Source organism: Spermophilus citellus (genome assembly GCF_964194105.1).
Source record: "Spermophilus citellus genome assembly, chromosome: 7".
NCBI classification, from domain to species: Eukaryota; Metazoa; Chordata; class Mammalia; order Rodentia; family Sciuridae; genus Spermophilus; species Spermophilus citellus.
In genome coordinates this window covers 98,724,509-98,743,105 of record NC_138188.1, presented here as the reverse complement: position 1 = coordinate 98,743,105, position 18,597 = coordinate 98,724,509, and the positions used below count along the sequence as shown (strand labels likewise).

The following is an 18,597-nucleotide window of genomic DNA, read 5'->3' as shown; positions in this document are numbered from 1 at the left end:
TAGCTCCCAGGGCCCAAGCGGCTGCCGCCGCAGCTCTCCAACCCCCTCCTCCAGAGCACGGGTCCCCTCGCAGGAGGGTGCCCAACGACCCCAGAGCAGGCTCTGCCCCAAGGTGCAGCAGGGAACAGGCGACCGAGGCGCTTGAGGCCGTGGTCCAGCCTTCAGAGGACAGGGCTCGGCACGCAGCCCAGTTCCAGTCTCTAGATGTGGCTGCTGGACAGTGTAGACAGGGCCATCAAGGCAGCATGCCAAAAGCAAATGGCGGCTCCCGCGGAGTGGATTTTCGGCCCGAAACCCCAGCCCAGCCAACAATTTCAGTCCACTAACTCTCCCTGTATATACAATATTCAAAAAAAAAAAAAAAAAAGGGCGGGGTGTACTGAGCTTTCTTTGCCTCAGGTACTTAAGATCCACTGCTGATTACCCATTCAGCTTCTCTGCAGGGAGCAAAGTGAAAGAGGAAGCATATGGGCGCAAAGCGCCCGCGGCTCTGAACAGGAAAGCGTCTGGGAGCCAAGCGTCTCTTTTTCAATCTTGTTTTTTCTGCTGCTTGGCCGGGTGGTCCACTACCGACTAATGGTGAAAGGAGCTCTAAAAAGCTGTGCAAAGACTCTATTAAAGCCGCTACTCTGAGCACCAGTTTCAGCAGTTCAGCAACCCCCGTACGCAGCCCAGTTCGCTATTTCATAAAGGCTTGGTTAGATTCCCTTCACGTCGCCTCCTGAGCTGGGTGGGCGGAGGGGCTGTTTGCTGTGCAGGTGGGGACCCTTATCGCCGCGCCGGGCCCGGCCGCCGGGGGCCGTTTGCAGAACCGGGCAGGCGCTGGCGGCCGTTTGGCGGCGGCTGGCAGGGAGACTGAACCTCTGCACCGCGTGGCCAAGATTCACTCATCTGGGACAAACTGTCACCTCTCATAAACTTACTGATTCCCGGCAGGTCTCCTTTCCACGGAATTTTGCTAGAGGTTCCTCCGTAGGTAGATTCTAGGTGTATTAATGGGTCTTTCTGATCGCGTTACTGTGGAGATCCTGAAAATACTGCTTCCTCCCCGGCCGCCATGTTGGGTCAACATCTTTATTTTTATGTGGTGCTGAGGATCGAACCCAGCACCCTGTGCATGCCAGGCGAGCGTGTTACGGCTTGAGCCACATCCCCAGCCCTCATTTTTAAATTTTATATAAATGAAATCATACAGTATATTTTGTTTCGCTTCTTTAAACATTATGTCTGTGACATACATGTGTGTTAATGCATTAACTCTTTTCTGTATATTTTATTGTGTAAATATATCACAATTTACTTTAATTCTTCCAAATCACCAATTAAGTAGATTCTAGTTTGGGCTATTACAAATAGTGCTACCATGTACATTTTGGTATGTGTCTTTTGATGAACATGTATGTTTGTATTCTGTTGGGATATATTTTTGTTTCTAAATGGGATTCCTGGGTCAACAGGTATTCCTTCTCCCTTAACTTTGTAGATTCTACCAGAATAGTTTCCAAAGTGGTTGCACAAATTTACACTTCCACCAATGTTGGGGATGCAAATGAAGTCAAGATGGTGCCTGGCAGTTTTCCAGGAGGAGTGGTTTGTGAAGTAACGCCAGCGAGCCATTATGATGATGAGGATTCCTTGTTGACTGACTGCTGTATCTAGATGATGTTAATTGAGTTAAGCTGTGTGTAATTAGTTGGGTATATGTAACTCTGCTGTCCCACAGAGAAGCGGCTCCTGCTACCTTGGGTGCCCGCTACTTTGAGTTCTTGCTCAGTTCATGCTGAGTTCACGCACAATAAAGTAGTTCCCGTTTCAACCTTCAAGTTGCTTGTCACCCCCCCGGTTATTTGGCCCAGCCAGACTGCGGCATATGGTGGCCGTATGGGGAGCGCCTGAAGCTTGGGGGTAAGTGACAAGGTAAACTGCTCGCCCCTGAGGACAGGGCAAGAGGATGGGTGACCATTTCAAGAAACAGTGCATTCTTCTTTCATTTTGTTTCGTTTTTGTTTCAGGCTGCCTGTCCCTAGAATGGGAGAAAAGTTGTTTGCCCCTGAGGAATGAAGAGATAGAGATAGTGCATGGATGCACATGTCAAGATAGAAAAATTGATACAATGAATTTTTGTTCCATTTTTGTCTCGTTTTGTTTCGGTTTTATTTTATGTTATCTTGTTGGGTTGCATTATCTTTGTAGCAGAAATACGGGATCAGAAATTAGTAAAAAACAAACCGAAAGAGTATTAAGTAAATTGCTAGAGGAAGGAGACACCCCAGTAAAACCAAGAACAGTTAGGGCATACATTGATACGATACAAAAATGTAGCCCATGGCTTCTTAAGGAGGAGTTGTTAAACATATCACAATGGAACCATCATGGTGAAGATTTAAAAAAAGATAAAAAAGGAAAGCCCAGGAACTCTGGCAGTTGGCAGATTACCATTATGGACGTTGATACAATCTTGTTTGCTTAGTCAAGGAGAAGACATTTTAGATCAAGTAAAAGAGGAAGTCTCTCAAGTTAGTCAGACAGGGGAAGAAAATTTAGAGAAGGAAGGGCTATCAGTGGAAAAATTACAACAGGGGGTTGCTACTAACCCCTTTCTATCACCAGAGGGTGTAAGTATTTAACCAACAGCTCCACCTATGGAGATAATATATGCTGGATGGCCCCCAACCCCCATAGTTGATAGATGGGATCCTGAGATAGGACCTCAAAGATTAGCATGCCCTGTATTTGAGGAGGCAGGAGGGCAGCGAATTCACCATGCTTTAGATTTCAAAACTGTGAAGCAGCTGAAAGAGGCTGTAACAACCTATGGTCCTCAAGCGCCTTTTACTGTAAGTATGGTCAAATCCATTACCAACTTGAACATGATGTCAACAGATTGGGCTAGCATGTGCAAAGCTATGCTAAATGGAGGACAATATTTGTTGTGGAAGGTTGCCAATCAGGAATTTTGTACGGAGATGGCTAAGCGAAATGCAGCAGCCGGTTATCCTCAGAGAAATCTAGATATGTAGCTAGGAGAGGGACTTTATGAGGGTCAGCAGCAACAAATTCAATATGATCCTGCCATATACTCACAAATCACTTCAGCTGCAGTTAAGGCATGGAAAACTTTACAAGGGCAGGGAGATTTGCAAGGTCAATTATCTAAGGTTATACAAGGAACTAATGAACCTTACGCTGAATTTGTGGATAGGCTTATACAAACAGCTACCAGAGTCTTTGGGGATGTAGATCAAGCAATGCCATTAGTGAAACAGCTAGCCTATGAACAAGCCAATAGATGGTGTAGGGAGGCCATTAGACCATGGAAACATAGAGATTTAAATACATATATTAAATTATGTAGACACATTAATGAACAGGGGCAAGTTTTGGCAGCTGCAGTACAACAGGATTTAGGTGCCAGGCCAAAAACATGATACAATTGTGGACAAACAGGACATTTTAGAAGGAGTTGCCCCATAGGAGGAGGGTTTAACAAACTGGGTATGAGAAAAGAGGTAAAATACCAGGTATTTGCCCATGATGTCATAGAGGGAGACATTGGGCTTATGAATGCCATTCCCAGACTACTGTAGAGGGTATTCCATTGTCAAAAAATGGACAAGGACCAGGTGTTTACCCATGATATCGTGGAGGAAAACATTGGACTCCATTGCCAAAAAACAGACGGGGGGCCCACGACCACAAATATACGGGGCATTGGAGGAACCCAGAAACACCATCAGGGTAGTGCCCAGGACACATTATCCATTAGATCCCTTATCAGACAAACCAGAGGGAGTACAGGGTTGGACATCTGTGCCTCTGCCAGAGCAGTACTAACTCCAGAGATGGGAGTTCAAACCATTCCCACAGGGGTAAAAGGACCTCTTCCACGAGGAACAGTAGGCTTATTATTAGGACGCAGTTCTTCTACTCTAAAAGGACTTATGAGGGGCTGGGGATGTGGCTCAAGTGGTAGCGCGCTCGCCTGGCATTGTTGTGTCTGCCGAGAACTAAAAAATAAATATTAAAAATTCTCTCTCTCTCTCTCTCTCTCTCTCTCTCTCTCTCTCTTCCTCTCTCACTCTGTCTTAAAAAAAATAAAAAAATAAAAGGACTTATGATAAGTTCTGGGGTAATTGATCCCGATTATGAAGGTGAAATAAAAATTATAGCCAGTTCTCCAAGGGGTATATCAATAATTTCACCAGGAGATAGAATTGCACAGTTATTGATAATACCCAGCCTACATGATAAATTTTCCAGTCATACTGTAGAAAGAGGTTCCAGGGGATTAGGCTCCACAGGTATAGATTGGAGATTTCTCGGCCCATGCTAAAATTAAATATTCAAGGACATGAATTTAAAGGGCTACTGGATACAGGTGCAGACCTTAGCATCATATCTCGTCAAGAATGGCCAAAACATTGGCCATTACAATAGGCCACTCAAACGCTTCGAGGCCTAGGAGTGGCAACTAATCCCCATAGAAGTGCAATGGTATTAGATTGGAAGGATCCTGAAGGATGTGAAGGAACTATACAGCCATATGTATTGGATCATCTTCCTATACATTTATGGGGACGAGATGTCCTAGATCAATTAGGTTTGACATTAACAAATAACATCAATCCAAATGCATCCACTATTAGGGCCAGAAAAAGGTTTTAGGAAAGAAAAAAGATTAGTAAAACAAGAACAAGGTATAGCAGCACCAATTCAAATAGATCAAGGAATAAATAGACATGGATTGGGTTTGCAGAAGGGGTCACTGAGACAATAAAAATTACTTGGAAATCAGAAAAGCCAGTATGGGTTCCTCAGTGGCCCCTGACTAAAGAAAAGATACAAGTAGCCCATGACCTGGTCAAACAACAATTAGCGGAGGGACATATACAACCCTCTGTATCTCCCCACAATACTCCCATTTTTGTCATCAAAAAGAAATCTGGTAAATGGAGATTATTGTAAGATTTAAGAGGTATTAACAACGAGATGGTTATTATGGGACCTGCTCAATCGGGGATTCCTCAATTGTCTATTTTGCCAAAAACCTGGTATGTTTTAGTTATAGATATTAAAGATTTTTTTTTTCAATTCCAATTAATCCTGAGGAAAGTCCACGTTTTGCATTTACTGTCCCTGCGCTGAATCATGAAGGTCCTGTGCCTCAGTCTGGCTGGGCACAGAATCACGAGCCACTAAAGCAGGAACAAAACTTTATTTTTGAAAAAGCCGCCAATACTCCGTACGCGCCGGCAAGCCAAAAACCGGAACCGGGGGGCCCGGACCTCCCCTGGAATTCCCTCCTACTATCCTTCCCCAACCAATGGGAACTCTCCGGAAGTCCCGTAACATGAGTCCCGTAGCAGGCCAAGGTGAACAGCAGGAGTCCAATTTCCATATGAATGTAAATCTTAACATAATCATATCATCTCAATGGCTAGCTGGCGTCACCTTACAACCGAAAGTGCCATGCATCATATTATTTGCTTGTGGCTCCTAGCAGTCCTGATCAGAGATATGAATGGAAAGTACTCCCTCAAGGGATGGCTAACAGCCCAACTATGTGTAAAATTTATGTTAACAAGCAATCCAGCCACTTAGAAATCATGAACTACAAATATTTCACTATATGGACGATGTATTATTAGCACACAAAGATAAAAACACATTGCTAGAATGTTATGCCACACTTACAAACTTATTAAAAAATTATAATCTAGAGATAGCAATAGATAAAGTACAATTAAATTTTCCAGTTAATTATTTTGTAGTTCTATTATCCTCGACAATGGTCCGTCCACCAAAAATTCAAATACAAGTAAATCAACTTAAAACACTTAACGACTTTCAAAAGTTGTTAGGAGACATAAATTGGATTAGGCCTTATCTAGGCATACCAACAGGAGAGTTGGGACCTTTATTTGATATCCTAAAAGGTCCATCAGATCCAAATTCACCCTGCATGTTAACACCTGAAGCAAGAAGACATTAAAACTCATTGAAACATATATGGAAAAAATGCATTTGGATAGAATTGATATAAGTTCGCCATTATTATTTATTGTACTACCAACAAAACATATTCCTACAGGAGTATTTTGGCAAGAAGGTCCATTATTATGGATACATTTATCTTATTCTCCCAACACTATTCTTACTAGGTATCCTGAGGCTGTAGGACAATTAATACTCAAAGGAATAAAAGCAGCAAAGGGAGTGTTTGGAATTTCTCCTAACAAAATTATCACTCCATATACTATGGATCAAATTAACGAGTTAGCTAATGAGTTAAATACTTGGGCAATAATTATGTGCAAATCTATTTGTTCATTTGATAACCATGTACCAGCTAATCCTTTGTTGTCTTTTTGGTCCTCGCATCCTGTAGTTTTTCCAAAAATGACAAGAAAAACACCTATCATGAATGCTCCAAATATATTCACTGATGGGTCAAATAATTACCCCTGATCAAGCTTTTACATTTTTAGTACCCGAACAATCAGCTCAAAAGGTAGAGCTTAATGCAGTATTATAAGCTTTTGTGATGTTTAAAGATTCCATATTTAATTTATTTTCTGAGAGTTTGTATATAGTTAATGCTATAAATTCCCTTGAAGATGCTAGTAGAATTTCCCCTTCCTCTACTGTTTTCTCTTTGTTTTCTGCTATACAAAGTCTAATCTGGGACAGAAAAGATCCATTCTGTATAGGACATATCAGGGCACATGCAGGATTGCCTGGAGCCCTTAGTTTGGGCAATGATTTAGCAGATAAAACCACATATGACATACATATTTTTTCTATACTAGAAGAAGCTACAAATTTTCACAAATCCTTCCATGTCAATGCTAATACCTTGCAAAAGCATTTTAGAATAACCAAGGAACAGGCTAGACATATAATAAAACAATGTCAAAATTGTGTGACATTTTTACCACAAGTTAATCTTGGAATTAATCCTAGAAGACTAATATCTAATCATATCTGACAGATGGACGTCACATATTTGCCAGAATTTGGAAAATTAAAATATTTGCATGTTACAGTTGATACTTCTTCCAGATATTTAATGGGCTCCCTTCATACCGGAGAAAAATCTAAAGATATTATTTCTCATTGTTCACAAAATTTTGCCACTGTGGGCATTCCAAAACAGTTAAAAACAGATAATGGCCCTGGCTATACTTCTACTTCTTTCAAGCAATTTTGCTCATCATTTGGCATTACTCACATAAAGGAATCCCGTATAATCCACAGGGACAAGGCATAGTTGAAACAGCTCATCAAACTATTAAAATGTACTTATTAAAACAAAAAGAGGGAATAGGGAAGGGATATAAATCCCCCAAAGATAAACTTAACATAACCCTTTTTACGATAAACTTTTAAAATTTGGATTCATCAGGACTTAGTGTGCGGAAAGGCACATGTGTCCAAAAAATGTACATAAGCCAAAGGTACTTTGGAAGGATATTCTAACTGGACAATGGAAAGGTCCTGACCCAGTGATTGTCTGGAGTCGGGGGTCTGTTTGTGTGTTTCCACAGGGAGAACATCAGCTCTTTTGGATTCCAGAGAGACTAACTAAAGCAATATCTACAGACCAAAAAGAAGATGATTCCGCTCAAAATCCATAACAGCTGATATCCAGAACTCCAGTTTAGTTATCCTTACATTTTCGACAATGGTTCCCCCACACCTGGAGACTAATGAATAATAAGCACCATTAAGGCCTATTTCAAATGCAAAAAACCTTGAGGTTTACTTGTGGGAATACCTTCAAACCCATATGCAAGTTACAAGAAGAATTTTTCTATTTTATTTTTTGAGCTCATACAGACCTGGGATAATGTTTTTCTGATTAGTTTTATTTTTTAATCAACTGTGGAGTTTTTAAACATTGCAATGGAGATTTCACCTGTGAAAAGCTACAAGGCCTTTACTATTGTGTTATGTGTGCACACTTGTGTTATGTGTTGTATGTCTGTATGTGCATATGTCCATATATGAAGAGCGCTCATGAAAAAATGAATCCAAATATCTTTTATTCACATGATTTAAACAGTTTAATTTAAATTGGGTATTGTTTTAATATGTGAACAAAAAAAGGTTAACAAATCTGTTTGTTTACTTTCACCTTTCCTTTTCATTGTATCTAATAATTCTGTTCAGAATAATGTACTAAATTGTTCAGAAAATTGTTTTCTTAGTGCCTGCTGGAATGCTGCACAATTTTCTTTAGCCATTATTGCCAGAATTCCTACTTTAAGACAAAAATAGAAGAATTTCCAGTATTACTGAAAAACCAAAGGAGACTTTGGAATTACAGCTACCATCATCACAGCTGTTGCTGTTTCTACAGCGTCTGCGATAGCTATGACACAAATTGTACAAACTGTTGTATTAATATTTACTTCAAGAAGAAATAGACATATTAATGGATTCCTCTGCTTTAAGCTGCTTGCAGAACTTACCTGGACTGTGTATCACTTATATGCATTAAGAACTGATATACAAGTGTACCTTTTTCCCCACATCCCCGCCAACACTTGTTGTTGTTTGACTTCATAATGGCTGCCAATCTTACTGGAGTGAGATGGTATCTTTGGGTGGTTTTGATTTGCATTTCTCTGATTGCTAGAGATGGTGAGCATTTTTTCATGAACTTGTTGATTGATTGTATGTCCTCCTCTGAGAAGTGTCTGTTGAGGTCCTTGGCCCATTTGTTAATTGGGTTATTTGTTATCTTATTATTTAATTTTTTGAGTTCTTTGTACATTCTGGATATTAGGGCTCTATCGGAGGTGTGGGGGGTAAAGATTTGTTCCCAGGATGTAGGCTCTCTATTTACCTCTTTTATTGTTTCTCTTGCTGAGAAAAAACTTTTTAGTTTAAGTAAGTCCCATTTGTTTATTCTGGTTGTTAACTCTTGGGCTATGGGTGTCCTATTAAGGAATTTGGAGCCCGACCCCACAATTTGTAGATCGTAGCCAACTTTTTCTTCTATCAGATGCAGTGTCTCTGATTTGATATCTAGCTCCCTGATCCATTTTGAGTTTATTTTTGTGGATGGCGAGAGAAAGGGATTCAATTTCATTTTGTTGCATATGGATTTTTGGGGTGAAAATGGGAGTTCAAAACAGAATTTGAGTCTAATGTATGAAAGATGATATATCATGAGCTATGTAATGCTTTAAATAATCAATAAAAAATAAAAATAAAAAAAAAAAAAAAAGAACTGATATACAAATTGTAATTAGTACCAGGTGTCATCTGTGGTACAGTTTTTCCAGGAGTTTCTCACTTGGAGCAGTCAATGGCTTGATATCATGGCATTTTGTATCCTCCTCCCTTCTGCTTGTGGCAGGTTGTTTATGGTGTTTGTGTAAAAACCACTTTGGTTGTTATCCACAAGTATGGCTAAGTGTGTTGGGCCGGTAGTCAAAGACGGGTAAGATCCAATTACAATGGTACCAACCTAAGACAGGAGGCTGACGATTTGAGGTCAGACCATCCAATGACGGTTAAGGACCATATGTAGTATTGGAAAACCTAAAACAGGCACGGTCCCTAAGCCACATACTTGTTGTTTAATAAAACAAAAGGGAGGAGATGTTGGGGATGCAAATCAAGTCAAGATGGCGCCTGGCAGTTTGCCAGGAGGAGTGGTTTGTGAAGTAACGCCAGTGAGCCATTAAGATGATGAGGATTCCTTGTTGACTGACTGCTGTATCTAGATGATGTTAACTGAGTTAAGCTGTGTGTAATTAGTTGGGTATATGTACCTCTGCTGTCCCAAAGAGAAGCGGCTCCTGCTACCTCGGGTGCCCGCTACTTTTGAGTTCTTGCTCAGTTCGTGCTGAATTCACTCGCAATAAAGTAGTTCCCGTTTCAACCTTCAAGTTGCTTGTCACCCCCGGTGATTTGGCCCAGCCGGACTACAGCACACCAAAAATGTTTTTTAAGTTTCAGTTGCTCAAAAAACTCACCAACAGTTGGTATTTTCTTTCCAATTCAGCCATTCTAGCGTGTGTGAAGAAAGTTATCATGTTATATTAACTTATATTTTCCTAAGGACTAGAATCTGAGCACCATTTTCACACAATGTGGCCTAAGTCTTATCTATTTATCTTTCAAGATCTGTTTTTCTTTTTTCTTAAAGGAGTTCTTTTTATATTCTTGAGACATTTATTGTTCATGTTGTTTTTTTCTCTTTAAATACTTCTATATTAATTTTGTAAAAATCATATGTATCTACTTCTACATTCATTCTCCTAAACTGACTCAATTGTTAATAATTTCTGAATCACATTGTAAATGAGTCCTTCTACTGTACTACCCATGTCCACCTTGTGTAGCCAGTAATTTTTCTAACTTACTTTTTTCCAATTTATTTTTCTCACCTTTATTCAACTCAACTCCTTGGTTCTGAATAAAAAGTGCAGACACAAGAGAAAGACAGTATGATTTAAGTGCAATCAGACTCTGGAAACCAAAAGAGTGAATTCTCATATAAAGAGCCGTGTTTGACATTGAGCAAATCAACTAACTTCTCTGGACTTCAAATTCCTCTTTTTTATAATGGAAGGGATATAAAAAATGATCAAAATCCCCATTAACTTAAGAAGCTGTTTACTTTCAGGAGCATTAAAACCCACTTCTGTCTATTCATCACCATAATTAGCACGTGTGTGTATACTTTCTGCTCTTTAAAACACATCTTTTCTCCCAGTTTCTTGATCCTTTAAAATGGTGTTTCCTTATTTTGCAGAACGGCTTTTCAATTACTGATTGAATAATTCTTTTTTTCCTGGGTTCTTAAGAAGCCTGAAAGAGTTGCTGGTAATATTCCACCTTTCTCTCTTCAATTATGAGTTATCATTCAGTGAATGCTAACCTAATATCCCAGGGGATTTTGTATGTCCACTAGGCCTCATCTATCTGTATGCATGTGCTGGGCATTATTTTTCCTGTCATTGTGTTTGCAATGGAAAATTGATAGGAATTGGCCGTCAATGATTGGTTAAAGTACTCACAGGTGTAATAATTAAGATGCATGTTCTTCATTTGCTCCCAGAATTCAGCAGCAGGATTGGGTTCCATAGTCCAACAGTATTAATTTGTTTAACAATGAATATTTATAATGGCTTCTTTTTATTCTTTCCCAATTCTCTACTCTCCTATTGGTATTTCCTAGGATCATCTCCCAAATAAACTACCTAAACTCAAATACTTGTCTCAGAGTCAACTTCTGAGGAAAATGCAAACTATTACAACAATGTCCACAGCATTTTATCACACTGACTTTCAAAAGTGAGTTTTCTTCTTCATGCTCTTATGCATAGCAAACCATTAAAACTAATATGAGGAAGATATTGGGATATTACCTAAGGGACTAAAAACTACCCACTCTATAAGGAAGAAGTCTTTCTGTGAATTCCTAAGTATTCCTCTACATAAACATGGCACTCAGTAGGAATATGAAGTTGTCCATTACACCCTGCTTTTTCACTCCTTTGGAAATACAACATTCAAGGAAAATTAAAACATATCCTAAGCTGGGCATGGTGGCACACGGTAGTAATCCCAGTGGCTTGGAGGCTGAGGCAGGAGGATTTCGAGTTCAAAGACAGACTCAGCAAAAGCAGATGCAAAGCAACTTGGTGAGACCCTGTCACAAAATAGGGCTGGAGATGGGGCTCAGTAGTCAAGTGTCCCTGAGTTCAATCCCCACTACTAAATAAATAAATAATTTTTTTAAAAAAAGCATATCCTAGATAACATATTGGATAACTACACAATGAATGTTGTTCATTGCTACATTGGATCTAAAATAATTCAGCTTGCAAAAGCATGAATTATAAGGCTTTGTTCCCTTGCCTGAAACTGAAGTATCACTGATCTCTTTTAATTTACGATTTTCAGAAATCCACTTACGTTTCCAATTTAAAGTACCATCAGAATAAATAAAATTCCATGTGCTATATTTTTAAATCATTGTAAGATACAATGATAGGATATCACTTCAGTGATGGCCCCAATTTGGTTTTAGGATCTTAAATAATCTATAAAGAAAATAAATAAAAAATTTAAAAGGTCGTGCTAAAATACTAAGCCCATATACAACAAGGTGGCATGTTTTCTAGCAGCTTTCCTGCTACCCAGAAGACAAATAATTTAAATCCATTTTATTCTTTCATAGATTTTAATAATTATACATAACTTTTAACATAAAGATAGTGAAATCTCAAGGATAAGAAGGCAATATATATGGCCTCTTCTATTCATTCTTTAGGATAGACAGAAATTTCCAAAGGGTACAGTGTGTGAGATTTAACACTGGAAAAAATACATATGAAACTTGTTTCACTGGCTGCACTTAGGACGAGGTACAACACAATAAATATAGAACTGCATAATCTTTTTAAAAGATTGCTGTAATTTTAACACAGCCTTACTAAAGAAATACTATCAGTGACTAATTTGGAATTCTACAACATATATCTGAAGGGACACTTACAATGAATATCTGAGCATAGTTTCTCAATCATCTTCACATTCATACATCAGCATTCTTAAAAGGAGGAAGAATGCATGTTTCAAATTCAGTACAACAGAAAACATACTTGGTCAATTAGTTTCTTCATGTCATTCATTATGATCACAATCCTAGCTTGCTGGTAGATTTAACAGAAGTTTTTGAAATCCTTTTAATTTCCACTAGTCTTAGGACCTCTGGGTAGGAAGTCTCCTACATTGGAAGCAAACTGATTAAGCAGCACCATTAAGTCCACATCTCAACAAATCATTGCATAATTCTTATCTGTCAATATTCTGAAGGGTTAAAAAAAAGTTCTATGGAAGAATATCTTTCCTGAATAGCAGGCTACTGGAAAATATGCAATCTTCAAAGATTTACACAAAACTATACCTGAATTCACTACTGAACACATCTTTCTTTAATAGACCAAAAGAAATGCATTATCGCAAAATTAAATAACATACTGAAGCATAAAATAAATACTTTATTTGTGCTATTACACTGTGTATCAAATCATCAGATATGCTCATGTACACCCTTTCCTTTTCCCAAAAAGGAAGCAATGGTGCCACCTCTATTGGTCAGAAAGAGTAAATGGGAAACTTGCTCTCAGTGCTGTTGTGCAGCGTGCCTTAGTATACGAACACAGAGATTTATTATTTTTAGACATATACTTAAAAGATCCGATGAAATGATCTTTTTTTCACATGACTCAGATTCTGTTACCAGCAGATAAAAGAATTAACTTCATCCCTATTAAACAGAATGGAAACTGTCACACTACTATGGCCATAGATATTCTGAGAAACTCCAAGTCAGAAAAAAAACCCACGAAAGCAATATTCTCTACAATTGGTAAACTGGTTGTTCAAAAATTCAACAAGCAAATAAACATGCAAGCATGTGACATGTTATTACTTTGTAAAAACATAATGTCACTCTGGCCCCAAGAATCACTACAGCTCAGCTGGTTCTTAAAGGGGCAAACGGCCTTTAACCACTACTAAGTATCTTATCTGTGGCACTTTACTGATCATCGAATTGCCACATGATTCTTAAAAACTTAGGCTTCCAAGATGTTTGAGGAAAATAAGTATGTGATATAGATCAAGTTTTCGATGATTGTTTTAGTGTAATTTAATATAGTATATAATAGTCCTTGATACTGAATTTTTCCTAACGAAATAAAGTGTGGTTTAACAAGATGATGTTAGCTAAGTTTGACTACCTGTCTATTTTTTCATGCTTTGAGAGGGTACTGATTTATATATTATGCTGAGCTCCATGAATATCTTTTTAAAAACAATGTAGTTCCCAATAGCTTCCCATAAATATTCCTGATTTATACTGGGAAAGAAATGCATAATTGGAACATTAACCATCAAAGTTTTTTAAAAGTAAAACATTTCCTGCAAAGTAGTTACTTAGCAAAATGCTAAGCTGCAAGTGGACCACATAGATAGTAAGTCATTTCACAAAGTACCTGTCAAAAGGTTTAAAAATATGGCCTTTCATTCTAAATCTACTCAAAGAGAGTATATGCAGTAAGTCCTGTTTACAATTTAATGGAGATGAGGAATGGGCAAACCTAGTACAAGTAGGGAGTTCACCCTACATACAGGTTTACAGTAGTGTAGCCATTGTATATCATATTTACTACATTCACCACTTCAGATAAAGTATCAGGGAGGCCCTTCAAACACTGGAGGAAAGGAATGTTTTGTATAAGACCTACCAAATAAACAGCAAAACAAAAGAAAACACACATAGGCACTAGTCTCAAAGCTGCACAATAAAGAAGCAAAGGGTTTGAGATGAGAAATTCAAGAAAATATACACATATGAGCTTGCTGAGGAATAGGAGGAAAGGAATCACAATTCTAATCTTCCAAGCTTCGGAATGCATTCTGCATATCTTCAAGAAGTTGTGCATAGTCACCCTTGATCTTTGCTTCACCATCTTTCACTGGATCCTGAAAAAAGATATTAAAAATTCAATTTACCTTTGGAAAATAATTTTCAGAATGTGTGATAATTTCCTTATATTTAAAAAATTTAGATGCATATGACTGGGTGTATATAACTGGAAATTAGTAAAAACAATATATTATTCAAAGTCTGATAGTATCATACTGTGATGCAGAACTGAAATATGGAAAATAAATTTTAAAATATACCACACTTAAAATCCTCATGGAAGGCAATTTAATTGAGTAAAATGTGTACAAGACTTTAAATGCCCAAAGCTCTCTGATCCAGTAATTCCACTAGTATGAAAATAAACAAAACCAAGTACATGCTTGTCCATACCAACAGCTGGAAATTTCCTAAATGCCTTGGAAAAATATTACTCTCCCAAAGCATTAAAAAAAACCTAGTGATGCTTTTGATACAATAAGCATGTAAATAGAAAAGTTTTCACCTTCAATCACTCTACCAGAAATCATTATTATAGGTTTACTTTTCATCTTTTTCCTAAGTGAATTTTTAAAGACAAAATTTAAATCAAATTATATATAATTTTTTTTATAAACTATTTTTTTCACTCTATAATGTATTTCTTCATGTTTTGGGGTATTTGGAAAAAAAATTAATGCCTTCATATATTTTATCCTATGGATATGGCATAATTGATAGAGTACTTGCCTAGCATGTATAGGACCCTGAGTTTAATCCCCGGTACTGAAAAACAAAACAAAACAAAAATCTCTGATTTTTTCCCTGGTTCACATATCTCAAAGTGGAATGAATGACAGGACCCAAAGATTGTGAATATTAATTCTTGATATAGTGAATATTTATACAGATTCATATTTTTAATCTATACTGTAAATATACATACACTCTATGTTATGTAAAAATTTATACATTATATATACATGCTGAGAATCATTCTCAGTAGGCAATTAGTATATATGCCTGAATGTCATGACTTAATTAAATTAAATACAATTCAATTGATCAAATATTTCAAAAACAATATTATACATTTGAGTTTCTACTGGTAATTTAACATAACTACCTATTTTTATCTTGTGGGTCATGTAAAAGTAAAAATGTGTACTACATGATATTTGGAAGAAGTAAATAGAGCAGACATCATTTCAGAAGAACATGGGAGTTAGATGTTAATAGGCACTTGAAGTAAGATAATTGCTGCTCGACAATGAATTTAGCTCTAAATTGCCTGGCAGCTAAGACAAAAGAGAAATAGTCAGCATTTATTTTAGACATGAAATACCATAATTTTTTATCACTGGAATTCCTACTTGAATATCACCTCAAGACCTGTTCTGGTTATATACATCCTGAGCATATATGAAAATGATAAAAGCAAGTTTCATACCCCAGGTTTGGGACTCAAACTGTTAGAGAAAAAAAAAAAAATCCTACTAAAAAAGTTACAGCAGAACCAAAATATACCTTGAATTTCATGGAGGAAAGTTTATAGAGGATCTCCCCCATGTGCTCACGGATAATCGACCATGTGATTTTATTGTCACTCTGGGCAGTGGTTTCAACAGCTCTACGGGCCATATCATAAAATGCAATCATGTTGGACAGCATCCCTACTGTCTTGTAGAATGGGCAGAACCTAGGGTAAATGAAGGTCAAAAGAATTAACAAAAACAAATTCCAAAGTGGGTGCATATTTTCAGTATGTAAAACTTTAACTATAAATTACCAGGGAATCAGCTTCTTTATTTAAGTATGCAAACTGCTTATATTTATTAGACGATACATAAGAAAAGAAGAACAATACAAAAGACCAATAATTATTTAAGAAGAATTTTTGGGCAAAGACACCTCAGTACTGGTATGGATGGATATAGAGATATCTATTTTATTTGTTTTAAGGGTAATGTTTATTTTTGTCTGTAAATTCATCAAATAGGAGGGGGTATGGATGGATATGGAGATATCTATTTTATTTGTTTTAAGGGTGATGTTTATTTTTGTCTGTAAATTCATCAAATAGGAGGGACAATGAAATAATACTGCTACACTATAATGCCCCTCCCTGGATTTGTAGTATTTGTAAGATTTGTAGGTAGGTAAGTAACTCAAATGGAAAATAACTGAGTTGTAAAGACTCCTTTGTGATATTAGTTAAGGTTTAATGAATAATAGGAAGGGGGGAACTGCAAATTGCTGTGAGTTAATAATAGTAGCCTCTTTCTCTTTAAATGTGTTCATTTTCATTTACTCATATACCTTTTCGTAACAAAGAAATAGAGACTGTACGTACACATGAGTAAATATCAATTCAATCATATTTGTCCTTATCAGTCTTCTAACACATTCTTAGACATCTGCATACATAATTTCATGCATAGTCCTATCATACCTTTTCCAAAGATTTTTCCCTAGTTGAGTTATCTTTGTGTAGGCAGTTTGGTTCCTAGAGCTTCTTAAGTTCCCGATTTAACAGATTTCGAAGGCTTACTGACAAGGCATATTTTCTGCTTGCTCTATGGTCTGATTAATCCTTTTTGCTTAGTTCTCTGGTTCTTATGTGGAACCAAATATGATTTGAGGGAGAAAAGCTAGCTTGGGAGAAAAGGGCTCAAATCCTCACAGTTTAAAAGAAATAGGAACTTTCAACATGCCACAGGAGTGGCAGAGACAATAGTGAAAAAAAGCAAGCACTGGGCAGGAGTGAAGGGGCTGGGACTGGCAGCAACAAAGGCTTTGGTGGAAGGAAAAAGATACAGGACTCTTGACAAACAAGGCAGGAAAGAATAACATAATTATTTAAGCGAAGAGTACAAGAGACATGGGCAATAAAAGGAATTAGCAAAGATAGTTTCTAAAGCAGGTAATGATCCCCAGGCTCTGCACACTAAGCCATAATTTAGTCTAATTATAGATGGTTGTATGAGTGAAAATACTGTCATAATTTCACAAATGAGTAAATTAAGAAAAGGTGATGATTTCAACCATTAGATGTCTGCTATGAATTTACAAAATAAACCAATATATTGAGTCAGCGTTTATCTGTGTGAGGAAAAAAGGTTTTAATGTGTAGGTAGCTCCTTGCCCAAACACAACAGAAAATCCTCAAATAAGGAAAAAAAATCAGAAGGGGAGGTGAAGGGGAAGGGGAAGTACTGGGCAATAAAATTGACAAAATTATGTCTGTGCATTTACAAATATATCACAATGAATCCTATTATTTTGTATAATTATAATGCCTCAATTAAAAAAAAACAAAAAGAAAAATCTGTATAGACTACCTGTCATAAGGTGTATATCCATTTTGTTGTAGGAAGTCATCTTTGATAAGCTTTGCAACCTCCAGAGTGATTTTATCAGTTTCTGCTAAAGAGGCCTAGAAGAGAGAAAAAAAAAAATACATTTTTAGAAATTTTGTTCCATCATGTGGGTACCAATGGTGATAATCAGTTAAGCAAGCAGAAATAATATAATCAACACATTATATTTAACCAAAAATTTTATTTTCCTGGTACTGGGAATCAAACTGAGGGGTGCTCTACCACTGAGCTATATCCCCAGCCCTTTCTTACTTTTTGAGAAAAGGTCTTGCTAAATTGCCAAGGCTGGTCTTTAATCTGTAATCTTCCTGCTTCAGACCCCCGAGTTGCTGGGATTACAGGAATGTACTAATAAATTTGCTTTATGACTGCTTTTGATTGTTCTTGTTTGTGGTTAAAAAGTATATAACATAAAATTTGCCATCTTAACTATTTTTAATAAAGAGTTCAGTTCAGAGGGTTGTGAAGCCGATTTTCAGAAGTTTTCTATCTTGCAAATCTGAAATCATATGTCCGTAAATAGTAAGCCCCTCTTCTTCCCTCCTCCAAGATACTGATAACCACCATTCTATTTTATGTTTCTATGAACTTGACTACTTTATTGTAAGAATATCTTTCATAGTGCATTATAGTTATACATAAAACTGGGGTTCATTATGATGTAATCATACATGCACGGAATATCATTTGCTCCATTTCAGTTCCTAATACATCCTCTTTCCCTCTTCTTCTCCCTTCTCCTGTTCCCCAACCTCTACTCAAGTAGTCTTCCTTTCATTA

The 18,597-nt window shown here is 37.3% G+C and overlaps 1 protein-coding gene across 1 annotated transcript in view; it reads right to left on the bottom strand.

Moving 5' to 3' along the window:
- Positions 1–12,186: 12,186 nt before the first annotated feature.
- ATP6V1A (ATPase H+ transporting V1 subunit A) overlaps positions 12,187–18,597 on the bottom strand; it is a 59,527-nt gene continuing 53,116 nt past the window's right edge. Inside the window, exons 14-16 of the mRNA XM_081301381.1 lie at positions 17,779–17,873; positions 15,965–16,136; positions 12,187–14,514 (exon numbers count right to left, since the gene is read on the bottom strand). Of these exons, the coding sequence (XP_081157507.1) occupies positions 14,422–14,514; positions 15,965–16,136; positions 17,779–17,873 (360 nt within the window). The 3' untranslated portion in view covers positions 12,187–14,421. The remainder of the gene's footprint in view (positions 14,515–15,964; positions 16,137–17,778; positions 17,874–18,597) is intronic.